The 25,872-nt window shown below is 39.3% G+C and overlaps 2 protein-coding genes and 1 long non-coding RNA gene across 4 annotated transcripts in view; all 3 read right to left on the reverse strand.

Annotated features, from left to right (window-relative positions):
• The window catches only part of LOC311433800, a 371,170-nt gene that overhangs the window by 79,230 nt on the left and 266,068 nt on the right, over positions 1–25,872 (reverse strand). The window lies entirely within an intron of this gene.
• On the reverse strand, positions 616–10,008 carry TAAR1 (trace amine associated receptor 1). 2 transcript variants are annotated; one of them, XM_084514230.1, is made up of 3 exons: positions 9,843–10,008; positions 8,619–8,699; positions 616–1,962 (listed from the first exon to the last, which is right to left on the reverse strand). In XM_084514230.1, exon 3 carries the CDS (start codon positions 1,926–1,928, stop codon positions 858–860), a length of 1,071 nt encoding a protein of 356 aa, XP_084370356.1. In that variant the 5' UTR covers positions 1,929–1,962; positions 8,619–8,699; positions 9,843–10,008; the 3' UTR covers positions 616–857. The 2 variants fall into 2 exon arrangements, with proteins under 2 accessions (XP_084370356.1, XP_084370357.1); XM_084514231.1 differs by lacking the exons at positions 8,619–8,699; positions 9,843–10,008 and adding an exon at positions 2,746–2,876.
• On the reverse strand, positions 17,101–24,916 carry LOC311433789 (pantetheinase-like). The gene is given in 8 exon segments (XM_084513355.1): positions 17,101–19,338; positions 19,340–19,447; positions 20,535–20,705; positions 20,877–21,247; positions 22,239–22,530; positions 23,173–23,365; positions 24,441–24,571; positions 24,675–24,916. Coding segments are annotated over 8 exon segments (1,503 nt in total). The 5' UTR covers positions 24,888–24,916; the 3' UTR covers positions 17,101–19,314.

The following is a 25,872-nucleotide window of genomic DNA, read 5'->3' on the forward strand; positions in this document are numbered from 1 at the left end:
ATACGATCAGGTAAGCCATAGAATTTCTATATCAATTCTTTATATAGATTCCTCACTGGCTGTCACAGCACTGCTGTAAGCCAAAATATCAATATATCCAAGCTATATAAAGTTCTGAAGGATGTAAAAGTGTGGATATTTTACATCAAAATTTTAATTACAAAAGTATCATTTTCTGGCATTGTCAGATTCAGTGTTGCTTTTCACTACTGCTTTATATTCCTTTATTGTGTTTTCCACAATATCTTTGATCTTATTAAAGACGCTTTTGACCTCATTAAGCAGGAAAGCCTTTAAATGACAAAAGTGACAAGCACTAGTTGAAATGGAAAGAGAAGGAGCAGCATGACTTCTCTTTTTCCCATCTTCCCTCCGTGCAGCATACTGGCATAACTGTACATTGGCCTGTTTAGACTTCTGCATGCATACTGAAGTGGAGGGACAAAACTTAAAAGCTTTGGGTTTTTACTCAAAGATGTCTGTATATTCAAAATGAAAGGCTTTTCTGATCTTGTCAGAGGACAGCAAATAACCAGAAATACATATTTTTAAAAATATAGCCTGTTGTATCAGAATCACTTCTTAATGATTAAAAACAGTTAATAAGCTGCTGTGTTTTGTTTTTTTTTAACCCAGGTTTTGCTTTCCTCTGCATGGCATATAAATAGCTATAGCAAAACACTATAATTCCCAGTCTTGAATGAAAGAATAAAACATAATCGTTTCTTATCTGCTTGACCAAATTTGATAAGTTAGCAAGCAAATAGGAGTTTCTTCTGTCATTTTCAGCTCTTCTTTCCTGGAGGTCAGCCTCTAGACAAGATCTCAAAGCCAGAAAACCAACCATTTAAAGGATGTCACTCTAAAAATAATTGAATCCTTGAAGAGTCCCTTTGAAAAATGTTTCCAAAAAGAATCATCTTTAATGCTTTGCGAAACCACAGGTAAAAAAATGCATAAACAATTGGATTAAATACAGAATTTAAATAACCAAACCAAACCAAAGCATCAATGAGAATAGGAGGAGCCATATAATTCATAAATGGATCAGTTGCTGTAAAGAAGAAGAATGGGCTCCAGCATATAAAAAATACTCCCATTATTATACATAATGTCCTTGCAGCTTTCCTTTCTCTGCAGCATGAAATGTGGTGCTTCATTTCACATCTCTTCTTTTGGCTAATTGCTTCAATGGATCTTGCATGCCTCTTGGCTATAGAGTATATCTTCCTATAGACGTACAGCATAACAAATCCAGGGATGTAAAAAGACACTACGGAGGCCACAACACCTGAAGTTTCACTAAAGAAGACAAAGCATCCTCCTGCACAATGGATGTGATTATAAATCTCTTCTGCTCCTAGCAGATTTAGTTCTAGAAAGATCATCCCAAAAGCAAAACCAGCAGGGACAGTCCAACTTATGAATATCATGACCAGGATAACAAAAGTATTTATCTTTGATTTGTATCTTAGAGGGTCACACACAGCATAGTAACGATCAATGGATATGAAAGAAAGATGGAAGATGGAAGCTGTGCTCAGCATAATGTCCATGCTTGTGTGGATCTTGCAGAAGAAGTCGCCAAAATACCAGCAGTGTTCAACAGAGCGCACCATGCTGCAAGGCATGATGAGGAATCCCAGCAAAAAGTCAGCTGTGGCCATGGAAAGTATCAAGAAGTTGGTAGGCGTGTGGAGCTGCTTAAAATGTGATATTGAGATGATAACCATCAGATTTCCAAACACTGTGGCCAGAATAATGCAAACCATGAAGATATACATGGAAATGCGGATACTGTTTGACCAGCTGCTCTTTATGCAAGAGCCATTTACAGATTCACAACACAGTTGCATCCTTACTGAGGTACCAAATCCATGCAGCGATAGGGCACAGCTTATATGGCATGTCCTAATGCTGAGGGACATTTACAGCCATTTTTTCGTTTCTTTGTGAGAGAAGCTGAACGAAGAAAAAAAAAGAAAAGAGCAATCATAAACACCTTCATCTAGTTGAATGTGTAGAAAATTCACATTTCACTACTTATGAAAGATGAAATTATTTTGCAATTATACATTTAATAGAACAAGACTTTTATCATAAGATTTCCCTTGAAGCACATATCTCATTTGATAAAATAAAATGTATAATTGGGTGTCCTCATGCCTGAATAACAGTGGGTCCCATTGCAGTGGGCAATGTATTGGGTTTTCCTGGCAAAGTTTAGGTAGCAGGTGGGCTTCAGGGGTGGCCTCTGTGAGCAGAGCCCAGCAGCTGCCCCATGTCATATCAGAGCCAGCTACAGCTGGCTCCAAAAGGGACCCGCTGCTGGCCAGAACCAAGCCAGGGAGTGATGCTAGTTGGGCCTCTTTGAGAGCAGATTTAAGAAAGGGAAAAAACTGCTGTGCAACAGTAGCTGGGAGAGGAAAAATACTGCTGTGCACGCACAGGGCTGGTGAGCACTGAGTACCTGGTGGTGGAAATGGGTTAGCCTTGGTCTTAGAGGCACAAAATACATGTAAATGCCTGGCCACAAATATAGAGATGAGAATCCTTTTGAGGACATCCAATGAAAATGTGTGTTTGTGTAAAACCAGAGGGACATCTTTCTGCTGTACAGGCCTGATGCAGTCTGATTTCCGAGAGGGTAGCCCACATTCACAGGGGAGAGCACTGCCCAGTGAACAGCAAACATGCTCAGCACAGCCTCAGGAACGAAGTGAGAAGTTATACATCAGCATTAACCTCACAACTTGGGCACAGGACAGACATGGGCACCTCTCAGCTGCCTTCCTGGCATGGCAGGGAGACCTCTGCTGCATCGAGGCTCCATCAGGCCTTCAGAAGACCCCAGGGCACAGGGCTGGGCCCTCCCTACAGCCTGTTCTGGGCTGCTTGGCCTGCGTGTGTGGCAGTCTTCATCCCCGCAGGCTGGCAGCCTCTCTTCCAGACCTGTCCCGACAGAGGGGGCTGAACCTGTTGTACACCTGGCAAAATCAAAATGTTTCCATGAACACCTCATTTTCAGGCAGATGGCACTGCTTGGCCAGATCAAGTCTTACTGTAAAATCCTGTAGGATTGAGTTGGCATGTAGGGAAAAAATGTACAAGGAGAAATAGTTTTCTGATCTTACACTGCACAAATGTAATGGAAGAGCCTGACTACTCTGAAGCACTAAATGCCATTTACGTAAACATCTTTAATGTCAGGCTCTCGTTTATTTCAGCAGTAGTAGTTTAGCATTGTTATGTGTAATTATTTTGTTGATACTGCTTTGGAGAAGGACAGACATGGAGAGAAATATTTGCTGAACATTGCTTTAGTCTGCTTCATTATTTGCTTATTTAGGATGCAAATATTGCTGTCCTTCTCTTGTGAGTGCAGTAATTTGACTATTTTACTAGTCTCTCTCTTTTTTTTTTTTTCCAAAAGCATTTCATGAAAGTATTCAAGCATTTGGCAATGAACATTCATTCTGGTTTTCCTTTAATTAATAGAAAAATAATATTATCATGAAAAAGATCATCACCATATGCTATTCAGTATCATTATGATATAACGTGACTGTTTAAGTCAGAAAAATACTGACACAGCAATTCAACCACCTAACCCATTTGCTTTGGGCTTTGATGCCTGTGTTTATTTTAGACAGAACATAACAGAATAAAGTATTTTTTTCCCTGTTGAAACAAATTTTCTTACAAGCACATTGTGCTATTAAAGCTAACTAGAAGTCAAATGTAGATGATAAACTATAGCTTGCAAACCCCTGACAGCTACCATGAACAGCCTGTGTTATACAGACAGACTTTCTAGTGCCAGACATTGGCTGTCTCATTTTAGGTGGTGGCACCCGAGCACCAGGGATGCAGTGTACCCAGGAGGTACCTTCAGGAATACAGGACAGATGGAATCTGAGTGTGTACATTTGCTGTTTGGTGTGCATCTTGCTTCCTCTTTTTCTGCTTGCTAATTATTTTAAACAATCTTTGTTCTTTTACACTTTTCTGTAAATATCAGATTTTGCATATTTTTCCTTCACCTTTAGTCAGTATTTTCATACTACCTATTATTCCTTCTTTTGGCATATTTCCACCCAAAATAGAGAAAGCACAGCCAGCTGGATTTTTATTAACCCAAAATTTCACAACAGAAAATATTAAATGACAATTTAACTATATATTGTACAGAATTAAAAAGAAAAGGAAAGAAAAGGAAAGAAAAGGAAAGGAAAGAAAAGAAAAGAAAAGAAAAGGAAAGAAAAGGAAAGAAAAGGAAAGAAAAGGAAAGAAAAGGAAAGAAAAGGAAAGAAAAGGAAAGAAAAGGAAAGAGAAAAGAAAAGAAAAGAAAAGAAAAGAAAAGAAAAGAAAAGAAAAGAAAAGAAAAGAAAAGAAAAGAAAAGAAAAGAAAAGAAAAGAAAAGAAAAGAAAAGAAAAGAAAAGAAAAGAAAAGAAAAGAAAAGAAAAGAAAAGAGAAAAAAAGTTTAAGTTCATTTAGATTGGAAATGTGTCACATAGATTTTTACCTTCATTTTATGTGTAAAGAAACTAAACAAATATGGTAAAATGGGATATGAAGCCAAACAAAAAGAATTAAGGTGTTACTTCTAGTTTCCTCTTCAACTTTTTGTTGTCTCTGTTTTCTTTTGTTCTCTGACAGTGCAACTGTTTAGCCTAAATGAATATGATTTCCCATGGGAAAAAAAAAAAAAAAATTCTTTAAAAAAAAACACACATTTTCAGGGGATTTTTTGTTGTAGTTGTTGCTTTTAAACTGAAAGAAGAAAATCCATCCAAAAAAGGAGTGAGAAAAAAAAAAAAAAAAAGAGAGAAAAAAAAAAAGAACAAATTGTGCAATTCTGCTCAAGTGTGTTTTGCATGAAAACAGAAGCAAAATAAATCCAAATTCCTGTGGAAAACTATCCAAATGGGCTGAAGAAGTTTTCAACAAGAAAGTAGGATACTTCCCTTAATTACAATGAGCAGTTAGCTTAAAATATGATACAATATGAAGCACCCTTTAAAGAAACTGCTGTCCTACCTTTCTCTCCTGATGCTAGGTGGAAGTCTGCTCTTGGTGCTCATTTGTTTTCTGCTCATTCAGTTGCATCTTTCCTTTTAAAGATGCCCTCAAAAGGCAGCTGAGGCTGCTCGTCATCGTAACTGTTCTGGGTATCATATATTTTGAGAGGATAGACACAATCCAGAACAGCCTCCCAGAGCTCCCAGCATACTGCTTAGGATATTGGGTGTAATGAATGGCACTCTTGACCCATTGTCTCAGAAGCAGCTGTTAATAGTAGCTCATACTCTATATTTTGTCATCTACTCATCTTTGTTTAACAGACCTTATTTATAGGTACATTTAATTCATCTGAAGTACGTTTACTTGTTTAATTAAACATTGTGGTCACTTTGTGAGCAGTCCAAGATTGCCTAGGAGCAGAACAAAAACTGTCATGTAGTCTTTCTTCTATAAGCTTTGGTAGTTAATAGCAATATGTAACATTTCCCTTGAAATACTGTGTACAAATTGACTTGATGTGTATTTGTCAGCCTAATTCTGCTTACTCTACTGAACAAACAAGTTTAATATAACAGGCTAATCAGTTAACAGCTATGTGCAAAATACAGCTACTGAAAAGGTGTTTAAAGTAAACAGCTATTATTGACTGTACTGGAGTCACTGATGAGGATCATTCTTTTCATGCTGCACAAAGGACAATGCAGACCTTTGAAACAACTGTGATGCTGCTGAACATCACAGACTATTAATATGGTGATCATCACCTAAAGCCCACCCATTCGGGGCCATATACAACAATGTAGATTAAGATTATGCTTCTTGCCAACTATGGTCCATGACCTGGTTTAGCTGCTTCATCATATAGGCTGCCCAGGGAAGTGGTTGAGTCACCATCCCTGGAGGTCTTTAAAAGACGTTTAGATGTAGAGCTTAGTGATATGGTTTAGTGGAGGACTTGTTAGTGTTAGGTTGTAGATTGGACTAGGTGATCTTGGAGGTCTCTTCCAACCTAAATGATTCCATGATTCTATGATCATATTACGTGCACAAAAATTCAAGCCTATTCAAACAACTCGGTTCCTTTATTTTTCTTGAAGACTGGGGTGTTACAATGCAAGGTTCTCCTTGCAATGGGAAGAGAGTTTGCCAACTAAAAAAAAGTGTAAAAAACTTTCCGGATGAGTGAGAAATCACTTGAGACAGTCAACAGGATAGAGACGGGACAGATCCGATTACTTAGAGCTGGAGAAATGTCAAAGAGATTCTAGGCACCCTAATGTTTGCCTCTGAGAGGAGTCTTCACCCTTTTGAAATTCATGCCTGTGAGCCTTCCTTGGAGCCAGACATTTCTCTTTGAGGACTGAATTCTTGAGGACTGAATTTTTGAGGACTTTGAGGACTTGGTAATTACCATCTAGACAAACACATTTTTTAGGAAGGTAAAATTTAGGGGAACAGGCTGACATTGCCTCAGTTTGTACCAAACTCATAATTATGAAGAAATCTGATGGCCAGCTTGCTATAGGGACTTAGTCAAAGGACATACATGGATGCACGCACACACTGCTCTCTTGCCATGCTTCTCCTTTGAGAAGTACGGTGGCCAAATCTCATGGGGCTGATCTGGAAAAGCAGCTCTCCTTTGATGTGCTTTCAAGAAGAGCTTTCACGTGTTTCAGAAGCAGCAATTAGCCAAATCCCTACATCCTCTGGGATCCCACTGCCACCACAATCAGGGCAGACAATCTGGAAAGCGTATCTATGCTCTGAGCAGCTCTGCTCCTTCAGCTAGCATCCATCTAGGAAAACTGTGTTTGTTTGTTTGCTTGTTTGTTTTTGTTTGTTTTGTTTTTCTGTCTTTTTTCACAGTCAGATTTTTAGTCTGGCCAGTGGGTGCTTTTCTCCAGTTTCTGACTTACTATCCATTCTTCCTCTTACATGTGACATTTCTCCAGTAAGCGACTTGATTTTTTTTAAACTTGCTCAGGACTGTGGAAAGGTTAGGAGTTCTAAGGCAGATGAATAAAACGAGGAGGAAGAGATCAAAACCTGATAAAGATGATATGTTGTAGGGTTATTATATTCATCAGATAGCTTTATGACAGTCATTTCTTGTTTGCCTGTGCTGTGCATCATTGGAGTATGCTGGTGGAGGGGAAGTTCAAACAACAAATCTGAGAGCAGCCATTTCGAGTGTAGAACCCCTGGGGAAAGCCACATTTGCTCTCTAGCTATAGCTATCGGTAATGTTTACATAGTTTATACAGTTTAAAATACTTAAATGTATTTTGAAAAGAAAAATGGAGAGAAAGTAGAAAGGTCATACTACAGGTGGGTTTTTTTGTTTGTTTGTGTTGTTGTTTTTCTTTTTTTTCCCTGACATGAGTGTAGCTGGGCTCTCACCTTGACTTCACCCTACAGAAGAAAGGACGGATCCTCCAGGGCCTCCCATAGCCAGCCTTCTGCTCCTACCAAAATCTCAATTGGCTAAGGGAGAAGGACAAAGCTGCAAGTATGGGCAGGGGTGGTGTGTAATAGTGAAATGTTTAGTAAAATGAACGTAGCAGCTTCTAAGATGCCAAGATAATTAAGTATTTAAGAATGTCAAATTGACAACTAATTTAGAGCAACAAAGAAATGCTGGTAACAAGTACTAATATTATAGGTGCAACTGCTTCATATAGGCATTTTGTTGCTGCTTAATACTGATGTGGATCAAAATATTCTCAGACTTCCAGTTTATAGTATCATAGAGATATATATCAAGCTCTATATTTGCATCCTCAGAACACTTATGAATAGTCACCATTCAACAGTCTTTTGAGTCTGTAATATTATAGTAAAACAGTTATACGTCAAAATTCAAAATGAAGACTTGTCTACAAAATCATTGCTGTGGCTTTCTTTTTTTTTTTTTTTTTTTGCAAGATTTACATTTTTGTAATAATTAGTTTGCAGATTCTTGGATACAGAGAAAAACAAGAAAAAGAGATGTTTTCACATAGCCTATCATACATGTGTTATCTACATTAAAATAAAATAAAAATAAAAATAAAAATAAAAATAAAAATAAAAATAAAAATAAAAATAAAAATAAAAATAAAAATAAAAATAAAAAATAAGTATACGATTATTAAAACAGAAAAGACAGGGAAAAAAAAAAAAAAAAAAAAAAACATCCCAGGGAATGGAAATAGTACTTTTGCCAGACCTCAAACTCATCTAAACGTGTTCAAAAATGGTTCTGTCCTTCTTTGGGAAGAACTTTGGCAAGAATGTGGAAAGGACACCAGAAATAGGAAGGAGCAGAATGCATCTAAGGAGTGAGAACAGTTCCCATGGGGGAAAAAAATATATATATATAAAAGCTGGACAGCAGTGATTTCAGCTGAGGGTCTTGTTTACATTTGTGTGGGCATGGTTTGGTCATTTGGCAGAAAATGTTGTTTTGCAGTATCCATTAGACAGAGGAAAGTTTCTCATTTTCACATGGTTCATTTTAAAAACTGGATCTCTCTAAGGAATTTAAAATTACTATCTGAGATGGCCCCATGGTTGAAGAGGAATTTTTAAAGTATGTAACTCCACTCACCATTTATGCAGTCCTCAGAAAATAAAAAGCACATCATTACAAGAAGTTATCTTCTTAAGTTTCCATTTGTACATTTGAAATCTGGGGAAAATGCACAAATTGCCAGTAAGCCATTAATTCAAAATAAATATTTAATTATATGGATTAAATGGGAAGATGTACCAACTACTGAGCTGAACATTATTGCTGCAAACCTGGTGTAATTCTGGACAATCTGAAGTTAGACCAGATTTATAACAGGGAAATTTAAAGAACAGATGAGTTGATCAACCTCTAGATCTTTTTCCAATGTTTATATTCTTACTTTTCAGTGCAAAACATTACTTTTCCTTGCCAAGTAGAAATAGCTGTTTATACAGAGAAACATGATGTTTATGCAGCTTCTTAAAGTGCATTTTTTAGGCTCAACCTCCAAAATGAGATAAATGCAACTCTGAAATGCACAGAGAAGTAAGAGATTCTAGCAAGAAAAAAAAATAAAATATGTTTCTACAGCAACGCAAAACACATCTGTCCAAACCCGAGAAACTCACTCTGCACAGGAAGGGTTGTAAATGTTTTATAGCCCTGCTATTAGCAGAAGATACTGCCCCTGACACCAGCACCAGGAAGCTCCCCGGAGGGCAGGAGCAGCCCTTTGGTGCTCTCTCCAGGAGTCTGGCAAGTTCCCCGAGCCATGGTGCCAAAGCAAGTCAGGTTCTCTGTGCCTTTCTGCTGTCCCATGCACCCACCAGTCCCAAAGCAGCACACTCAGGACCATGGCCAGTTTGTAGGCATTTTGGTGGCCTCCAAACACCACCTCCAATGTGAAGGCAAAAATGGAGGAGGGAGGCAGCGAGCAGCAAGCACATAGGATCCCAGCTAGGTCACTCCACATCCTCATGGAATAGCTCCACAGAAAGTGAAGAGCATTGCTCCTCATTCGTAGCTGTGCCTGAAAAGAGGTTTGCCCCCTAGCTATGAGGTATTTGAGGTATTTCTTTGAGGTATTGGGAATTAACATATCTTTGAGATATCTTAGAGGTATTGGGAATTAACAGCTTTTAAAATGATCCTCTGAGCCACTTCCAAAGTCTTACTACTGTTGATGCAGTTGCTGCTCAGTGCAGAAAGAATCATAAGTGCTAGCCACGGAAAATTCATCACCGATAATAATAATAATAATAATAATTTCCTAAACTAACATATTAGCAGCTATCTGTATGTGAGAAGGTAAGACCATACCTGCTCAGGAGCTATTTCCTCATCACGAACCGGCGCAACCTGCGGATACAGCACAATAGTGACTCATCCCACACGGAGTCCACAGCTTGCAGCTGCCTACTTTGGTCTGACTCTGGATTAGAGCCCGCTGGAAACATCTCAGCAACAGAATGACGTAGGTATTAAATATTCAGAAAAGATAAGCAGACAATAAATCTGTTCTGTCACAAGCCGGTTGCATATGCAAAGATGAATGAATCTGAAATAAGTTAAAGCCAGGATCATGGAAAGAAGCATACAAAAGAAAACTGCATGTTTATTATGGTTAAAGCCTAGATGGAGCTAACAGCACTGAACTGTTGCTACTAAGATAGCCTCATGGTTTCTAACTCAGGGCTCTACTTTCAATTTTGTTAGACTTTGACAAGCTTTAGCAATTTGAGTTATTTTAGAAAATTTGATGTGTCTATCCAAGACTTTCAAAGAAATCCAACCACAGTACTTCAACAGTATCTGAGAACAAGAGAGATTTAAAAAAGAAAAAAATATATATTGTTTCTTCTTGATTAAAAAAAAAAATCTGCTTATCTTCTATTTACAATGCCCTGCTGTTTACAATGCCCTTTACATCAGGGACTTAAAAGGTGTTGATTCCCTATGTATACCTTTTTCCATCTCAGAGGAACTATACCTAAATATGGCCAAATTGTAAATCAGCAGCAGTCAAACCACAACTTGTTTGTTTTTAAAGCACAGCTCATTTACCAGCATGAGTAAACTCTGAGGTTTCTCTGAGCCCTGAGCATGATGTGTGTGGCTCTGGTCACAGCATCTCCCTGTGGACTTGGTGTTGGGGCAGGTTAGAGAGATAAGAAAGCATGAGCCTGGCAAGGTGGCACAGGGGACATGGAACTGAACAGGAGGGACAACTCTTGGTGAAAGGAAGGTCTTGGAATGTCACGTTTTGGTTTGGAGGGGTGGCTGCTCTACAGGAAGCCATTGAAAAATAAAATGGCCCATAAAGGCTTATATGTCAATAAGCAATCTGTTGCTTAGAGAACTCACAACACAGTACTCTCTGCCACTTTTCACAAATGTTAGATTTTACTATGATAGGTGCATGTTGTTTGCCTAGAAACACTGAGTAAATTTGAATGTTTCTAATTTCCCATCCGTAAGCCCAACAGATTGAAGATGCCAGCGCTACTGCACCATGGGCCATTTTTAAGTGGAGGAACCAACCTGTGCCATCTTCTGCTTCTGCAGTTGTTTTCTGCTGCAGGAAGTAGCAGCACTGTGCACGAGCATCTCTGGTGCCATGTCACTGTAGGTGCAGCAGTTCAACCTACACAGAAACTACCAGCTTCAGAAGTTGTGCCCTTTCATGCCCACCCTCTGCTGCCCCATCTCAGGAAGATATGCATGGGCAGTCTGACTTTTCACCAGAACAGTTTCCTCAGTAGCTGATATACATGTATGTCATTTAAATATGCTTTGGGATCACCAAATGGGAGGTAAGGACCTCATGGATTCAGTTTGAATTTGATTTATTATTTGCTATCAAGTTCCTGTTTGCTATCCATCTCTTGCACAATACCTGTGAGACTGGAAGGAACAGATGGCAGGAACAGGAGGTTTACATCCTTAGATGGTTCTCCACCAGCCTGCATAACTTATGTTCTTGCAAGCGATGGTTGGTGGAAAAAAAGAAAAAATAAATCTTTCTCCCTCTCTCTGTGTGTCTCTCTGTTTTGTTTTTGTTGCTGTTTTCCCTTTTCTGATGAGCAATGTTGTTCACATCTGCAACCTTTGCTGCTTCTTCTGTTCCTTGCAAGTCTCATTGCTCTGTGTGTCTACATGGCCTAATGCTCTAAGTGGACCCTTGTACAGGTCCCTGTTCTCATTTCCATCCCTTCTATTATGCTCTGTATGCATCTGTTAACACATGGTGTTAGGTGGGTCATTGAACATCGTCTTCATTACCTAGGTTCATGCCAAGAGCTGATTTTTACAAGTAGGTTGCAATTACAGCTGAAGTCAGTGATAACAATGTTTTGAATGCTTCTTAAATATATAAAGTATTTTTGTAATATGTAATATATTCTTGCATCTCAAGTAATTTTGGCTACTGTAAACATCAGTTTATTTGCACTTCATCTCCTTCTCTATGCAAGAGGATCGAAATTATTCTTTAGTTTGTAGAAGTGCTGCAATGACAAATGTTCTTAAGATATGAAGATATCATCAAATGATAAGCCTTAGAAAATCAAGGAGGGCTCTGTGTTGCATCCTTGGTGAAAGAAGAGCAATGATCTGTAAGAAAAGATTCAGTAAAAAACAACTGGCATTTTAAGACTCTTGGTAAAATCCAAGAGAGGTTACATGACGTAACTGTTGTAGGAACCCCAACTGAGAGAGGCTGCATGCTTACTTTTGATTTAGTCTAATGCTGAACTTGGAAGAATCCCTGCAAACAGAGGCTAATGTCAACATGAATAAACAATCTGCAATGTCTAGTGTAACATTAAAGAAAGTCTTAGGAAGTCTTCAACATAAATGAATGTTTAAACCTGTTGCTAAGCAATGTGAATGATCAAACTTAAGTTTTATTGTTTTAAAACTCTGGTCTTTATAAATAAAGCCATCTGATAGTCGAGGTATAGCTAAATGACATCTGTTATGAAAGGCACCACACGTACTTTTACCCACACCTGCCAAACCTTTCTGTCTTTCAGTCTTGCTACCAGGAAGTACATCATTGTGCATTAATGGCTGTGTTTTAACAGCTTGCTCTTCCCTTTTTTATCTCCGTGTCAGATCTATTTGATTTCTGCTTGGGTAAACATAATTATTCTTTCAAACAATAACTTTCCGGGAATGAATTATAATGTGCTTTTGCAATTTGGAATCACGGTATATCCCAAATTGCAAGGGACCCACAAGGATCATTGAGTCCAACTCATGGCTGCACACAAGACCCTACAGAAATCAGACCTTATTGTCTGAGAGCATTGTCCAAGTGCTTTTTGAACTCTGTCAGGCTCAGTGACGTGACCACTGCCCTGGGGAGCCTGTCCCAGTGCAGAATGTCTCTGGGTGCAGAACATTCCCAGCCTGACCCTCCCCTGTCCCAGCTCCATGCCGTTCCCTCGGGTCCTGTCGCTGTCCCCAGAGAGCAGAGCTCAGCGCCTGCCCCTCCGCTCCCCTCGTGAGGGAGCTGAAGGCCACCATGAGGCCTCCCCTCAGCCTGCTCTGCTCTGGGCTGAACAAACCAGGGGACCTCAGCCGCTCCTAATATGTCTAGCTCTCTAGAGCCTTCACTATCTTGGTAGCCCTCCTTTGGACACTCTCTAATAATTTTATGTCCTTCCTAAAGTGTGGTGCCCAAAACTGCACACAGTACTTGAGGTGAGGTGGCACCAGAGCACAGCAAGACAGTCTCTTCCCTCAACCGGCTAGCAATGCCATACTTCATGCCCCTTGGACATGGCTGGCCCTCTTGGCTGCCAGGGCACACTGCCATCTCATGTTCAACTTGCTGTTGACCAGAACCCCCAGATCCCTTTCTGTGGGGCTGCTCTCCAACCTCATTCACCAGTCTGTATGTGTAGGAGGGTTGCCCTGTCCAAGGTGCAGAATCCGGTACTTGCTGTTGTTAAAATTCATATTGTTGGAGATTTGGTTATGCTACCTGTTGTGTCCAACTCAGTGTAAGAGCATCTCTGAGAAAACTAGAGAAGATAACTACTAACCAAGTAGGGGTTGGAAGGAAACAAATGTTTGCACATTTTTGACCAATTTTTGTACAGTTTCAGTTCGTCAGCTGGGTGACAAAACAAAGTATTAGGAATTCTATGGGGCCGGTGAACCTAACTGCTGCCAAGGTGAGAGCTATATGGATCATGATCTATAGGATCTCTCCCGGGCAGAGCCAATGACTTCCAAACCTGGCCAGGCCCTGCTAAGTGGTGTGAGGGCTACTTTGCAGGGTAAACTGAAAAGAAGACGGAGTCCAGCTGTCTGAATTCAAAACTAGATGTACATCTCTTTCTCTGCAGATCCACAATCAGCAGATGTAAGCTGACGTACCAACATTGATTTTAGTAGTAGTACATCTACTTCACTGTCCCCATTTGTCTTTATCAGACCTCAATAAAAAGATCGTTAAGTTAAGATGTTTGGCCCTTAGTGGAGACAAACTGAAAAAAGGAAAGAGAGATATGTTAGATGTTAGATAGCAGTATTTAGCTAGTACAATAATAAATGCTATCTGAAAAACTTTGGAAGGTCTCTAACAAGGATTGGGGAGTATATCCTACAAAGTTGATGACGTAGCAGTGACTACCTTACTAGGCCTAAAGTTCACTCTATTCTTTTTGCTCAGTTTAAGGGACTTGGTGCTAAAATGTCAAAGCTTCTTGTTATTATATATTTACCCTAAGATTTTCATAAATGTTTCAGAATGATGTTTTGATCTTTTCAAAGCTATTCATAAATTTGACAGGAATTACTAGTGAAGTTTTGCCTGAAAATTAAACTGAGCTGGATATTTTGGGTGATTGGTGTCTGTGAGGAAGAAAAAGAATTCAAAGAAAAAGTTTCTGCATTCACAGTGAGGGTTCAAAATCACTGGAATTGCACAAGCCCCTAGATGATCATTAAGGCTTTGCAATACTTCAGTTTTCTCTGAAACTATGAGACTTCCTTGCTTTTTTTCCCATGAATACTCATCACAAAATTTTATCAACACAAGCAGTGGGCATATGTTTATGTTACACCTGAAACAGCAGCTGACGTTTTGCTTTCCCCACAGACGATTGAGGGAATTAGGGTTTGAGGCGCAGATATGAACCTCACATCCTAGCACATGGTAGTCCTCATGCAAACAATTAGTTCAGCTCCTTGCCAAGTTTTAGCTCTTCACTAATGCTTATAATTCCTCAATAAGTCAACACAACTTTAATGAAAAGAAGTTACACCTGTGTGTAGTATTTTTCATTACTGAAATCTATTTTCTAATTTCTACCTAGCAGGTTGGAAGATAAGTGCATAGCTGGTTAACTTTCTTAGAATTCAACATAAACTCTTCCAGGTGAATAGGATTTGTTGCATTCTTCTCCAACTTCAGAAAGATTTTTATAAATTAAAAAATAAATTATAAAAATTAAATTATAAATTATAAAATATAAATTTCAGTGGTATTTGAAAGCTACTATGGTCTATATGATGAAATATCTTTCCTTATTTCCTTATTTCCTGCTTTGTTTTAGTTAAGAATTACATTTACAGACAAATATTTTATTGTCAATTCTATTTTATAGATTCCTTTTCAATTAATAGAATATGTAGTAACCTTCACTATGCACAGTATCAGATTATTCCAATTTTAGTTGGTCTTGTTCTGCCATTAAAAAATATTAACTCCTTCCTACACTTCTTTTTACTCCTGCATCCTTACACCATCAATGCTACAAGGCTAGGAGGTCATCAAAATACACATTAATGTTAAAAGCAGCAAATGATGATGAGTTATAATCATGTAATTGTAATTACAGTGTGTTTTTTATATTGTACATATTTCTAGTACAAATTCACTAATGCCATGAGAATATCTGAACAGACAGTTCAGATAAGTGTGTAAGTATGACTTACACACTTAAAATATTGCATGGTTGTTGTAAATATTTTAATACTTTCACAGATGGAGGCTCCAAGTGCCTTTGTTAATTATCAATTTTTTTCTAAACTGACAGATAAATTAAGATATTGCTGTCAATAAGCTAAGCTTCTGCTTCACAAGACCTATCATCTCTATTTTTTCTAGCTGATACACAGGTAGACACTAGGTAAGACTGTTATGGATATCTGTGGCTTCTGTAGGAAGTGCTGTTTGTCTACAGCATCAGTTTTTGAGAGGTTTATTTTTAGAAGGTGTGCTGTAATTACTTCTCTATGGTCTCCATGACATATTACAGACTTCAATAAGCCACTGAGAAGTGTTCCTATATTAGCTGTGGTAAGCCTTATAATAATTACCTTTATTAACCTTTGCAAGTCATTGCTCTTTTCAGTTTTCCTGCTTTGATGGTGGACAGTGACCGGGCAAACAATATCTGGATGAGGTGGGGGCTACAGTTTGGTTCTTGGTTAATTAGAAATGTATGAATTCTTCATCTCAAACACAGGTCATGGCCTTTCTGTCTGTCATCAACTAAATCTGCACTGAATCTGTGTACTTAGGAATGATTACTGTCGGTAATTCACATATGATAACATGAGTTGTTCATAAATGTTTAGTATTGTATTATTGTGGCTAATAGTTGTACAATCTCTGATTGTGCCTCACTGGTCCATGCTATTTAATGGATAACTTGAGGTTATAATGATTAAAATATGTGTACAAGAACAAGGCTGTAGTGTCCTGTTCTCTTAAAAATAACAGATTATTTTGATTCTGTCACTCTACTGTTGCTCAAGATCTGCTTGCCTTAATTCAATGTGGACAATATAATATATTAGATTTTACACAGAGCTTAAATTTTCCCAGAGGTGTTACCAGTCTTACTTAAGTCAGCCATAAGATTTGGATTACATTTTTTTTAATGCAGTATTTTTCTACCTTCATCTGAAGTCTTGCATCAGTAAAACCTCTTAAGGACTTGTTTTTCTCTCTGTATGATCAGAGACACTGTGTAAAGGCGTGTCTTGTTTGCTTTGGCCACCACCAAGGAAGCGTATTGACAAGAGAAGAGAAAGCTTTTCCAGTTCCAAGAAGGATGGAGTTCATGAGGATACCATCTGGAGTAGCTTTTGGGGTGGAGTCACAGACATGAATTACATTAAAAATTAATTTGATTCTTCTTTGGCATGTTTACCCCAGAGTCAGCAAACACTCTTGATCTTTCAGAAACTCAAATACTTTCCCCTAAGGAAAACATAAGAGAGGCTATTTATTTGTTTGTATGTTTATTTATTTATTTCACAAAAGATCAACTAAATTCTCTCTTTTCTAATTTCTACCTAGCAGCTGGTTAAATTTCTTAGAATTCAGCGCAAACTCTTGTAGGTGAATGGGATTTGTTGCATTCTTCTCCAGATTCAGAAAGATTATTATAAATTTCATGTCAATTTGGAATGCATGAAATACTCGGGATTTAGAGTATGAGCATCTTGAAAAATGCTGTTTTGCGAGTGACACTGATGATCTGTGAAGCATGGAACATCTAAACGTCCCAAAATAACTCTTTTTTTTTTTTTTTTGGATTAACATGTAAAAGTATTGATGCCAACCAGTGAAATAATATTTTATTCAGGTGATTTGACTACAACAAAAACAGAAGTCAAATTATGTTCACATGCAGCTACAGTAGAAGTTCCTCTTTTTTTTCCCCCTCTCTCTCTCTCTTTTTTTTTTTTTTTTTTTTTTTCTACCATGCTAGTAAATCTAGGCAGGTTAATACAAGCATATTTTGCCTGAAGTGCTGAAGGTGCAGCTGAGTAAGAGATGGAGGTGAGTGGCAGGGTGCATAAGAAGGAGGTCCCTGGAGTTTGCAGCTCTTGCAGCACCTGTGTGGTAAGAGGGCTGCAGGAAGCAGCCTTTTTAAAATTTTAAGGTCATTTTCAGTACCAGAGTTTCAATGTCAGGGTAGCACTTGCCTTTCTCAGAGCATTTGTGAGGCTTTAGTTACTCTTTTACCTCTTTAGGGGCACATGGATGAGTGAGCAGCACTCGGAGAATGGATGGGAAAGCACCACCTTAGGGACCACCCCCAAGGCAAAGCTCCTGGCTGCTCAGCTGCAGAGACACTTCTCACTCTACGTATGTGGCTGATCACACCCAGTGCAAACCAATGGACCTACATGGTCAACAGGTTGACACTGCAGGTCTTCATAACCAACATGCTTATTCTTGTTTGTCCTTCAGAAACTGCTGCTGGTTACAAACCATAAAAGTTCCTGGAGTGTACCAGACTGGCTTGGGGAGCAGGGATCAGCTCCCACCCATCAGCATGGTCTTCTACATCTGGATATTATGAACTCTGTACCCATTACACACCCAACAGTACTGCTGTTGAGGAGTCAACTGCTCGCTTGACCAAAACCTGTTTGATGAAGGACTGTCCTGGGTTACAACCTTAGGCCAGGTGAGAAAAGGGTGAGATGCTGGACAAGCCACAAGGAAGCACAACCCTGAGGGCTTGCAAGTTTGAATAACTGCTCCCAAGTAGCACAATCCCTCCCCTGAATATAAACTCAGCTATTTTATTTCCAGGATGAAACAAATCCTAGGAGGAATCTCCAAAGTTGGACGCTGAGAATCAGCACCACAAGGAAAACAAAAATAAGAGGATTACAACAAATTCTGGATAACGTATGTTGGTGTGCTTGTGGTGGGAAGCCATAGAGTTTTTCTATTGTGCCACAGTTAGGGCAGCTCAATGCTAAGCATAGTGCATGCTGTATGCCAGTGATATGAAGGGCAGTAGATGCAAAAGTCTATGGGATAAGTATTAAGGCAGGGAGCACTCCAAGGCATACATGGTGAAATGAGGCCTATTCGCTGCAGAACATGGTATATATAAACCAGACCCAGGGCTGCCAAGTTTCACATGACCCAAGTAATGGGACGTAGATATAATAACATCTAGAAGTCCCAAATAATGCACATTTCTCATACTACATGGTCAAATGTGTCTCGGGTACTAAAACATTACATATTTCATTCATTTCCAGAGTTTTGAAGAAATTTTCCAAATACCCAGTTCTAGTATACTATGTTTAAGTATGATCTGAAATGCTTGGACCCAGCATGTGTATGCCATGATTGCCATGTGTGCCATGCAAGCTCAGAGAGATTGCAGAACTGAAGGTCCTTTACGGAGCAGACTTGGTGTCTGTGTGGGTCATGGAGAACCACTTTCTCTCTCTGAGATTGCACCTAAAACCATTACAAAGCTGTTTTTTTCTTCATAGTTAAGTACCTTGGTCTGAATGCCATCAAGGCCCATTGAGCATTAGGAAGGCCCTGCTGAATGGTGTGTAAGGCTGAGGAACATGGACACTTTTTCATGCAGTGTTCATGCAGTCTGAAAAACAGGAAGGGACAACAAGGCTTCTCTGGGGAAGATTTGTTCAGCATTAAATTGGCAAACTTCACGTCACACATTTTAGTATCAGTGTCTGACTAGTGTTATCCTGGCAACCTACATTATATCTTTGAAAATAAAAAAAAAATTCTAATCAGAGACTTCATCTGACTGAGCATAAATAATAATTGCATTGGCTCAAGCACTATTTAAATGATGTACCACTGATATAGGTACACAACAGAGTGTTCACATCTCTTTCTCCTAAATAAACCCAACTGCTACAACTGCTAAACAGAAGTGTAAGACTGCAGAACAGGAATGATACAGGATAACTGCCACAAATCATGAGGAGCTCATGGTCACCGTGGGAAATTCTCATTCTGCCTATGCTAATTGTGTAACAGTTAAGGAGTTACATTATGGGGAGTTTCGCAGGGGATGCTTCAGGTCCTTTTCGTAACGTCTTCCAAAAAGTGTTGCTGTTAAGAGTGGTTTTGATGTGCTATTCTTACTTTCCAGACGTCCATCAGGTAGCACCTAAATGAAAAGAGAAAGAGTGATTCTATTACCCACTAACAGAGTAGCAGTATTGCATGGTACAAAAGGGATAGGCCTTAGTGGTCAAATAATTATATACAGAACTTTTTAAAGAAAATTCTCTGTTTCATGCATGGAAATGTTCTTGCACTTCAGGCACTGAAACAGAGCTCAGAAAATTGAAGTATCATGCTCAGCTCTGCCTCTGCCTTCCCACATTTCAGTGGACCTGAAAGTCTTTAAAGTCCTTCCAGCTCCATCTTTGTAAGAAAGATCATTTTCTCTATCTCTAAAGAATACAAGAGTGGCAATAGCTGGTTTGTTATGTTTTCATTAGTTACTTGTACATGGTGATGTAGGTTATATCTAGGACAGTAATATTAAATCTTTTTTTTATTTGTAGACCCCTAAACAATTTCCAGATGGAAGTAAAAAGAATTGTGGTCTACTGGACATATGTTGCTTTTCTTAGCTACTTTTTACAGATCTGTCTGAAATCATTGTACACAACCTATGGGTACCTGTAACTTTTTTAGAGCCTCTATGACAGTAGTACGCATGTATATGATAAGATAAACTTGTTTCCTCTAAAGCTCTATGAGCTTTTTCCACTGCCTTCATTGTCTCTTGCAAGCTATTAAACAACTCTTACAAATCAATCAAGATTTCATCTAGTCTTTTACATAAATGTAATCTGAAGTTTATGAATGGAAACATATTTTGACAAATATATGAAATTTCATATAAAAAAAGTATTAAACCTGACAAATTACTTAAAAATACCTTTCCGTATTTTTAACTGCATTGGATCTCTACCCTTATGCATAATACTCATTACTAATTGAAAGCTGCTATTTATAGCTTTGGGCTGTGAAGTGGGAATGCATACTTGCTAAAGAAAACACTGAAGAGATTATCAGCCTTAGCATCTATATGTTCTTCTCGATGAGGATGAACTCAGTACATGCATTTAACTGTCCTCTTCTGCAGAACCGGAATGGTTCTGACTTAGCTGCCATAGCAGTTTCCCGTCCAGTACCACAGCCTTGAAAACCTTGTGTCAAACAGTTTTGGAGTGTCCCATTACCTCAAATTCCCCAGGGGCCAGCTGCACGTCGCTGTACAAGACCTCTGGAAAGACGTAGTTAGTGCCAAACGTGCCACTGAGGGAGAACATGTCAAACTTGGTCTGCGCAGTCTCCACCGGCTGCCCACATGTGCTCAGGTCTGTGCTCTTACACTTGAGCAGTGTGCATATCTGTGGTGAGAGGATACAGAAAAGTAACATGCAGTAGGATTTCAGTAATCTAGAGCTGGACTTGATAGAAGAAAAAAAAAGTTCTTATGATGCAGGAATGAGCAAGTGTTTTGGAATGATTCATTAATTTTGGCATATACAACCCATTCTCAACCCTTCTGAACCAATTACCTGCCAGTGGTATTTTATGACAGAACCATGAAGCCCATCAAATGCACCAAGTACATAAATTTCATCGTTGCTCTTGTTTGACATCCTGTAGGTCAAATGACAACAGAGGTCCTTCTGGCAAACTGTATAATTTCCATCTTCGTGCTTGAGTTCACTGAAAGTGAATATATCACGCCGGACAGCTCCCAGAAAAGTGCTATCTTCTGTAAAGTTTTTGACACTTGTAGCATATGAGCTCCAGTTGACTGCAGGAGGGTAGGTGGGAGAAAGACGGGGTCGTGCACTCAGCTTGGCTACCAGGAGACGTCCCTCTTCTGTCTTACTGTTGTAGTAGTAGGCGGCCGCTCCGCCCGGCGTGAACAGCCCGCTCCCTGCAAAGGACACGCACGGCACCCCCTGTTACCACCTCCCGGCGGGTGGCACCATGGGCTCTGTCACCTGTAAACACGAGGCTGTCTTCAGACAACTTGTTAATGAAAACTGCGGAAGAATTTTAAAGTGTGGAGACACTAAAATACACATCATAATTTAAAAAAATGTAAATCTAAAATCCAAAGATTTTTTGCTTCATTGCATCTTGAATCTGAGCCTTCAGAGGCAATTTCACACAAGGCCATATATATTTTTAATGACTTACATAAATTATGACAGAAATTAGAGCTCTGGAAGTGATATATATGCCAAGAAGGAAACTGTGGGCATAATTACATTTCATAAAAGGAAACCTAGAGCAGTGCCCAAATTCAACGCAGTATTTTAACGGCAGACAAAAATGTTCCTTTGTGGCTTTTACTTCTGCTTTGGGGAGTAGCTACATATGCAGCTAGAACAATGTTTTCTCAGTTAACAGAAAAAAAAAAAGGCAGTAGACATCTATTCATATCGAACCAAAATATATCATCTCGAATTCTTCATCAGCAACAAAAATCTGAAAATGCTTTATTCAATACAAAGGAGAATTCCTTTTTTTTTTTTTTTCTTTTTTTTTCTTTTTTTTTTTTTTGTGGGGGGGTTATTAAGTTCTGTTTAAAACATTTTTATCCATTTAACTGTTGATTGAAATTTAAAAAACAAAAAAATGCTGCCTCTACACAAGATGGTGAACATTTAACTGAATATTTGTGCCATTTCTGAAAGAAAACCTTGCTTTTGAAATACCAAAATTTAATGTCATTCTAATTTTACCTCTCCCTGAACTTTCATCATTTTCTTGCCAGTAGTGGTTTACTGCATTCAATACAGCATCAAGAATATTTTTAATCTTCTTGAAATACTGTTTTCCAGAGCTATTTTAAAACAATGTTGCCTGCTTCTGAATCCTGTACTATGAAGACTATTCCCCTTTTCCCCAGGGCAACTCACCTGTCATAGACATTCCGATGTTGTGAGTATTTGCTGACAATAAATTGACTCTCATGCCCATTGCCCATGCAGAATGAAACTCCACAGCAGTCAGAAAGGGCAGGACATTCATCCAGGCTGTTGGGAAGAGCACCGTGTCCACCTGGAGCTCACTCACCAGCACCACAGCAGGCTCCCGGAAAAGGATGTCGAAGCAAGTGAAAATGCCAAACTTTCCAAAGGGTGTCTTGAAGGTGACAAGTTCTGGCTCTTTAGGGTAATTAAACTGTGTTTCTTGTCTAAATAGGTTGTACTGCAGGCAAAGAAAATGGCATATCAGAAACTATAAATAAGGCAATATTATTAGCTGCCACTTTTTTATCTGAGATTAAAGCAAAACTGTGGGTTGAGATTTCTTTGGGTAAAGGAAATCTCAAAGCTTCCTCGACAGCCACTGGAGATGTCCAGAGGAGGCTCAGTGGTGACTGGGAGTCAAAGGAAGTAAAACCCTCACCCAGAGGTTTGTTGAACAGGAGGTGGATGTGTCCCTAATGTCTACTGGCAGCAGTGCTGAGCAAATGCTAACTGCTAAATGCTGTCAAGGCATCACCTGAGAAAGTGCTGCCTGGTTTGGCTAAAACCGTGCTGAGAACCAGCTAAGATTTACTGAGCATGGCCAACTGTGCCAATGTTTCATTCCAGTTTGCTCTCATTAATGTAGTCTTGAGGCATTTGATAGCCAGCATGCCTTCTGCAGCTGTGGTGCTCCTGGGAACAGTGCCCGATGGATCAAGTGTTTGCCTGCTCTTCCCTCTGGCCACAAGAGCCTTGCATTGGATTGGCTGTCACTCTACAATTACCTAACGTTATTGTATAAATCTGCTGAAATCGGTGCCAAAGAGATGAAATGTATACTGATGATCAATTACAGAGTGATGCAGAAGTGCCTCTTTACCTTGTGGTAACGAGCCACCAGTTTCCCTTCTGAGTCAAAGACAACATTGGTGTTGTACTGGTAGCGACCGTCACTGGGGCAGCTGGGATCACTGGAATTGCACGACTTCTTGTCCCCGATGTTTGCAACCACATAGATGGAGTTATTCCTGGCCATGCAGCTGAGTCGTTCCAGCACTGGTGTTGGAGCAAATCTAAGGTGTTTTATATGAAATAAACAAAAACATCAACAACAAAATTACAAGTTTAAGTTTGAATAAGGAATGTATTCAAACTTACTATTCCACTAACTGCATATCCCCAGGTGGCGTAAAAGGGAAAGATCGCTTCTGTTCTTTTTCTCCTCTCTGTTCATAGCATCATTTTAAATTCCTGGTGTCTTTTAGCTTTAAAAAAGGGGTTCCCTGTGCTCTTCTTTCCTGTACCCTTAAAGAAACTAAGTTGTTGTTTTCTGTGTGCATATAATTCCCAGCTAACATACAAACAAAGCTACGGACAGCTTCAGAAAACAAGGGAGAGAATAAACCAATATATAGGTATAAACTTAAAATAACTTAAAAATTAATTATCAGGAAAATCTGAGTCTCAGTTTCAAAAGACCTTTTTAAAAACTCTTCACTCTGTTTAAGGCAGCTGCCTATAAACCATTGGTAAAGAGTGGTCACAACATTTACAGACCCTTGAAATCTTGCTACATAAAGCCCCAGAACAGAAGAATACTAAATCTTAGTTGAGAGGCAACCCTTATCCCCTTGGTGTCCCCTGCTGACACACATTCAGAGAAGCCTGGTATGCCATAGCAGACTGTGTAAGTAGTTGGATTCCTGAAAGGCATTTCATTCAAATCTAGAGAAATATTTTGTGCCATTTGATTAAGAAATCATCCCAGCCACATGAGCTGAGATCTGAATCACATTGTTTAATCCATGCTTTTGCCGTGATAATTAACTGGTTTATAGTTACAGAAAACTTTCTCGAGTAGTCAGAAGTGGTAAGCTTTTGCATGATTTCAAAATAATGATGTTGCCTAAAATTTCCTCATTTTCCTCCTCTTCTAATTTTCAAAAGTGAAGCTGTCTCAATGCTTTTTATCTTGCATATTTCAATTACATTTAATTAAGAGTTCTTTTTGAAGCATTTAATTTATACAGCATTTGGGATTTTTAAGAGATTAAAAAATTCATCAGTTCTTAGGCATTTTTTAGGAACAGCTCACAACTCCATGGGACACCAGTTTAAAACCAGACAAACAGCTGCAGAAGGAATCACCTTGTGGGATCAGTGCAGGGAATCCAGTTCACCTCTGGATCGGGAATGTCCTCCAGGTACGGGTAGATGGCTTCTCTTGTGAAAACCCAGCCATAAATGCCATCCTCAGGAGTCACAATGATGTGCGCGCCCTGGCAGAAGAGGCTCCGTTAAGAAGTCTCCATCAGTACCTCCCCACGGAGGGGTGTCAGCGGGAGAACACACGATTAACACCACTCGGGATACGTCTCATACCTGCTGGGCTGCTTCCTTGATGGCTCCTTCCAAGATGTCCATGTTCTTGTTCATCAGGGCCAAAGCATCTTCAGGAGAAACTGTCTCTTGAGTGGCACGTGGCAGGATGACAGCGTGCTCGTACACAGCCGCAATGAAGGTGTCTGAGGCCAGGGCCTGCAGGGCTGCCAGGGCAAACACCGCAGCATGCACCACAGGCCAGGGAGGGACCATGGCTGCTGCCTGGCAATTGCTTGAATGCTCTGAGTCTGGAAGAGTCATGAGGAATATAAAGTAGATGGGAAGAGGAGGAGTAAAGTTTGTAACAGGTTTGTTTTGGAAGTAATCTTCTATTGAGTAATCTGGGGAAGTACAGTGCATGTCAACATTCAAGAACATTCATTTATGGTAAGAAGAGAAAGAAACAGTTGCATAAATTGGATCATTTCCAATTTAAAATGTCATAAATAAAAGGTGAACAAATGGCTAAGAGAACGTGCTAGGAGCAACACAGGTCTACAAGAGTCTTCACAGAAGGATCGCTTACAAGCTCCATTCGCATCTTTCTCCAGGCTTCCACACTGATCTCTGCGCTAGCCCAGGCTCTCATGGTGAGGGCACACTGTTCCACACAAACTCGCTCTCTTTGGCTTCTATCAGTTAAAAATGCAGCCAGGGCTGAGGGCAGACCACCTGCATGCAGTGGAGCGTGGCTGCACCTGATATCACATACAGTTATAAGCTATGTGGTCTTGCCATGCTATGCTCTTGTAGCTAATAACTTATCATAGCTAGAGTACTTTAGAGCATCCTCCCTCCCAGGTACACACTGTAGTATACACTAACCCTTGAACTGTTCTGATCTTTCTGTCTAGAGCTGAAGTACTAACTAGTTTTGTGAAGATTAATTAAACAACAAACCTTTTTTGCTATTTTATTAAAAGCAATTTTTTTCACAGTAATTAATTAGAAATTGCTTATAGCAAGCAATTTTTATTCCTCACAAAGAGTATTTTTTTGCATATTTTGGAAATAGCACTTTACTACAATAGCTCCAGGTGCTTCATTAACAGTCCACTGTTAGAAGCTGCATCGTGCCTGTGAGGATGAAGGAACATAACCTGGCTAATCATCTTGACTTTTCAGTAAGACATCAACAAATGTACTCTTCATCCTGACAAAATCTTCCTCTTCACTATGCAGCTCCATCCAGAAATCT

The sequence above is a fragment of the Aythya ferina genome (genome assembly GCF_964211825.1).
Source record: "Aythya ferina genome assembly, chromosome: 3".
In the NCBI taxonomy this organism is placed as follows: domain Eukaryota; kingdom Metazoa; phylum Chordata; class Aves; order Anseriformes; family Anatidae; genus Aythya; species Aythya ferina.

Coding starts and splice junctions, on each gene's coding strand:
- TAAR1 (XM_084514230.1), bottom strand. CDS start 1,928: ATGTCCCTCAGCATTAGGACATGCCATATAAGCTGTGCCCTATCGCTG.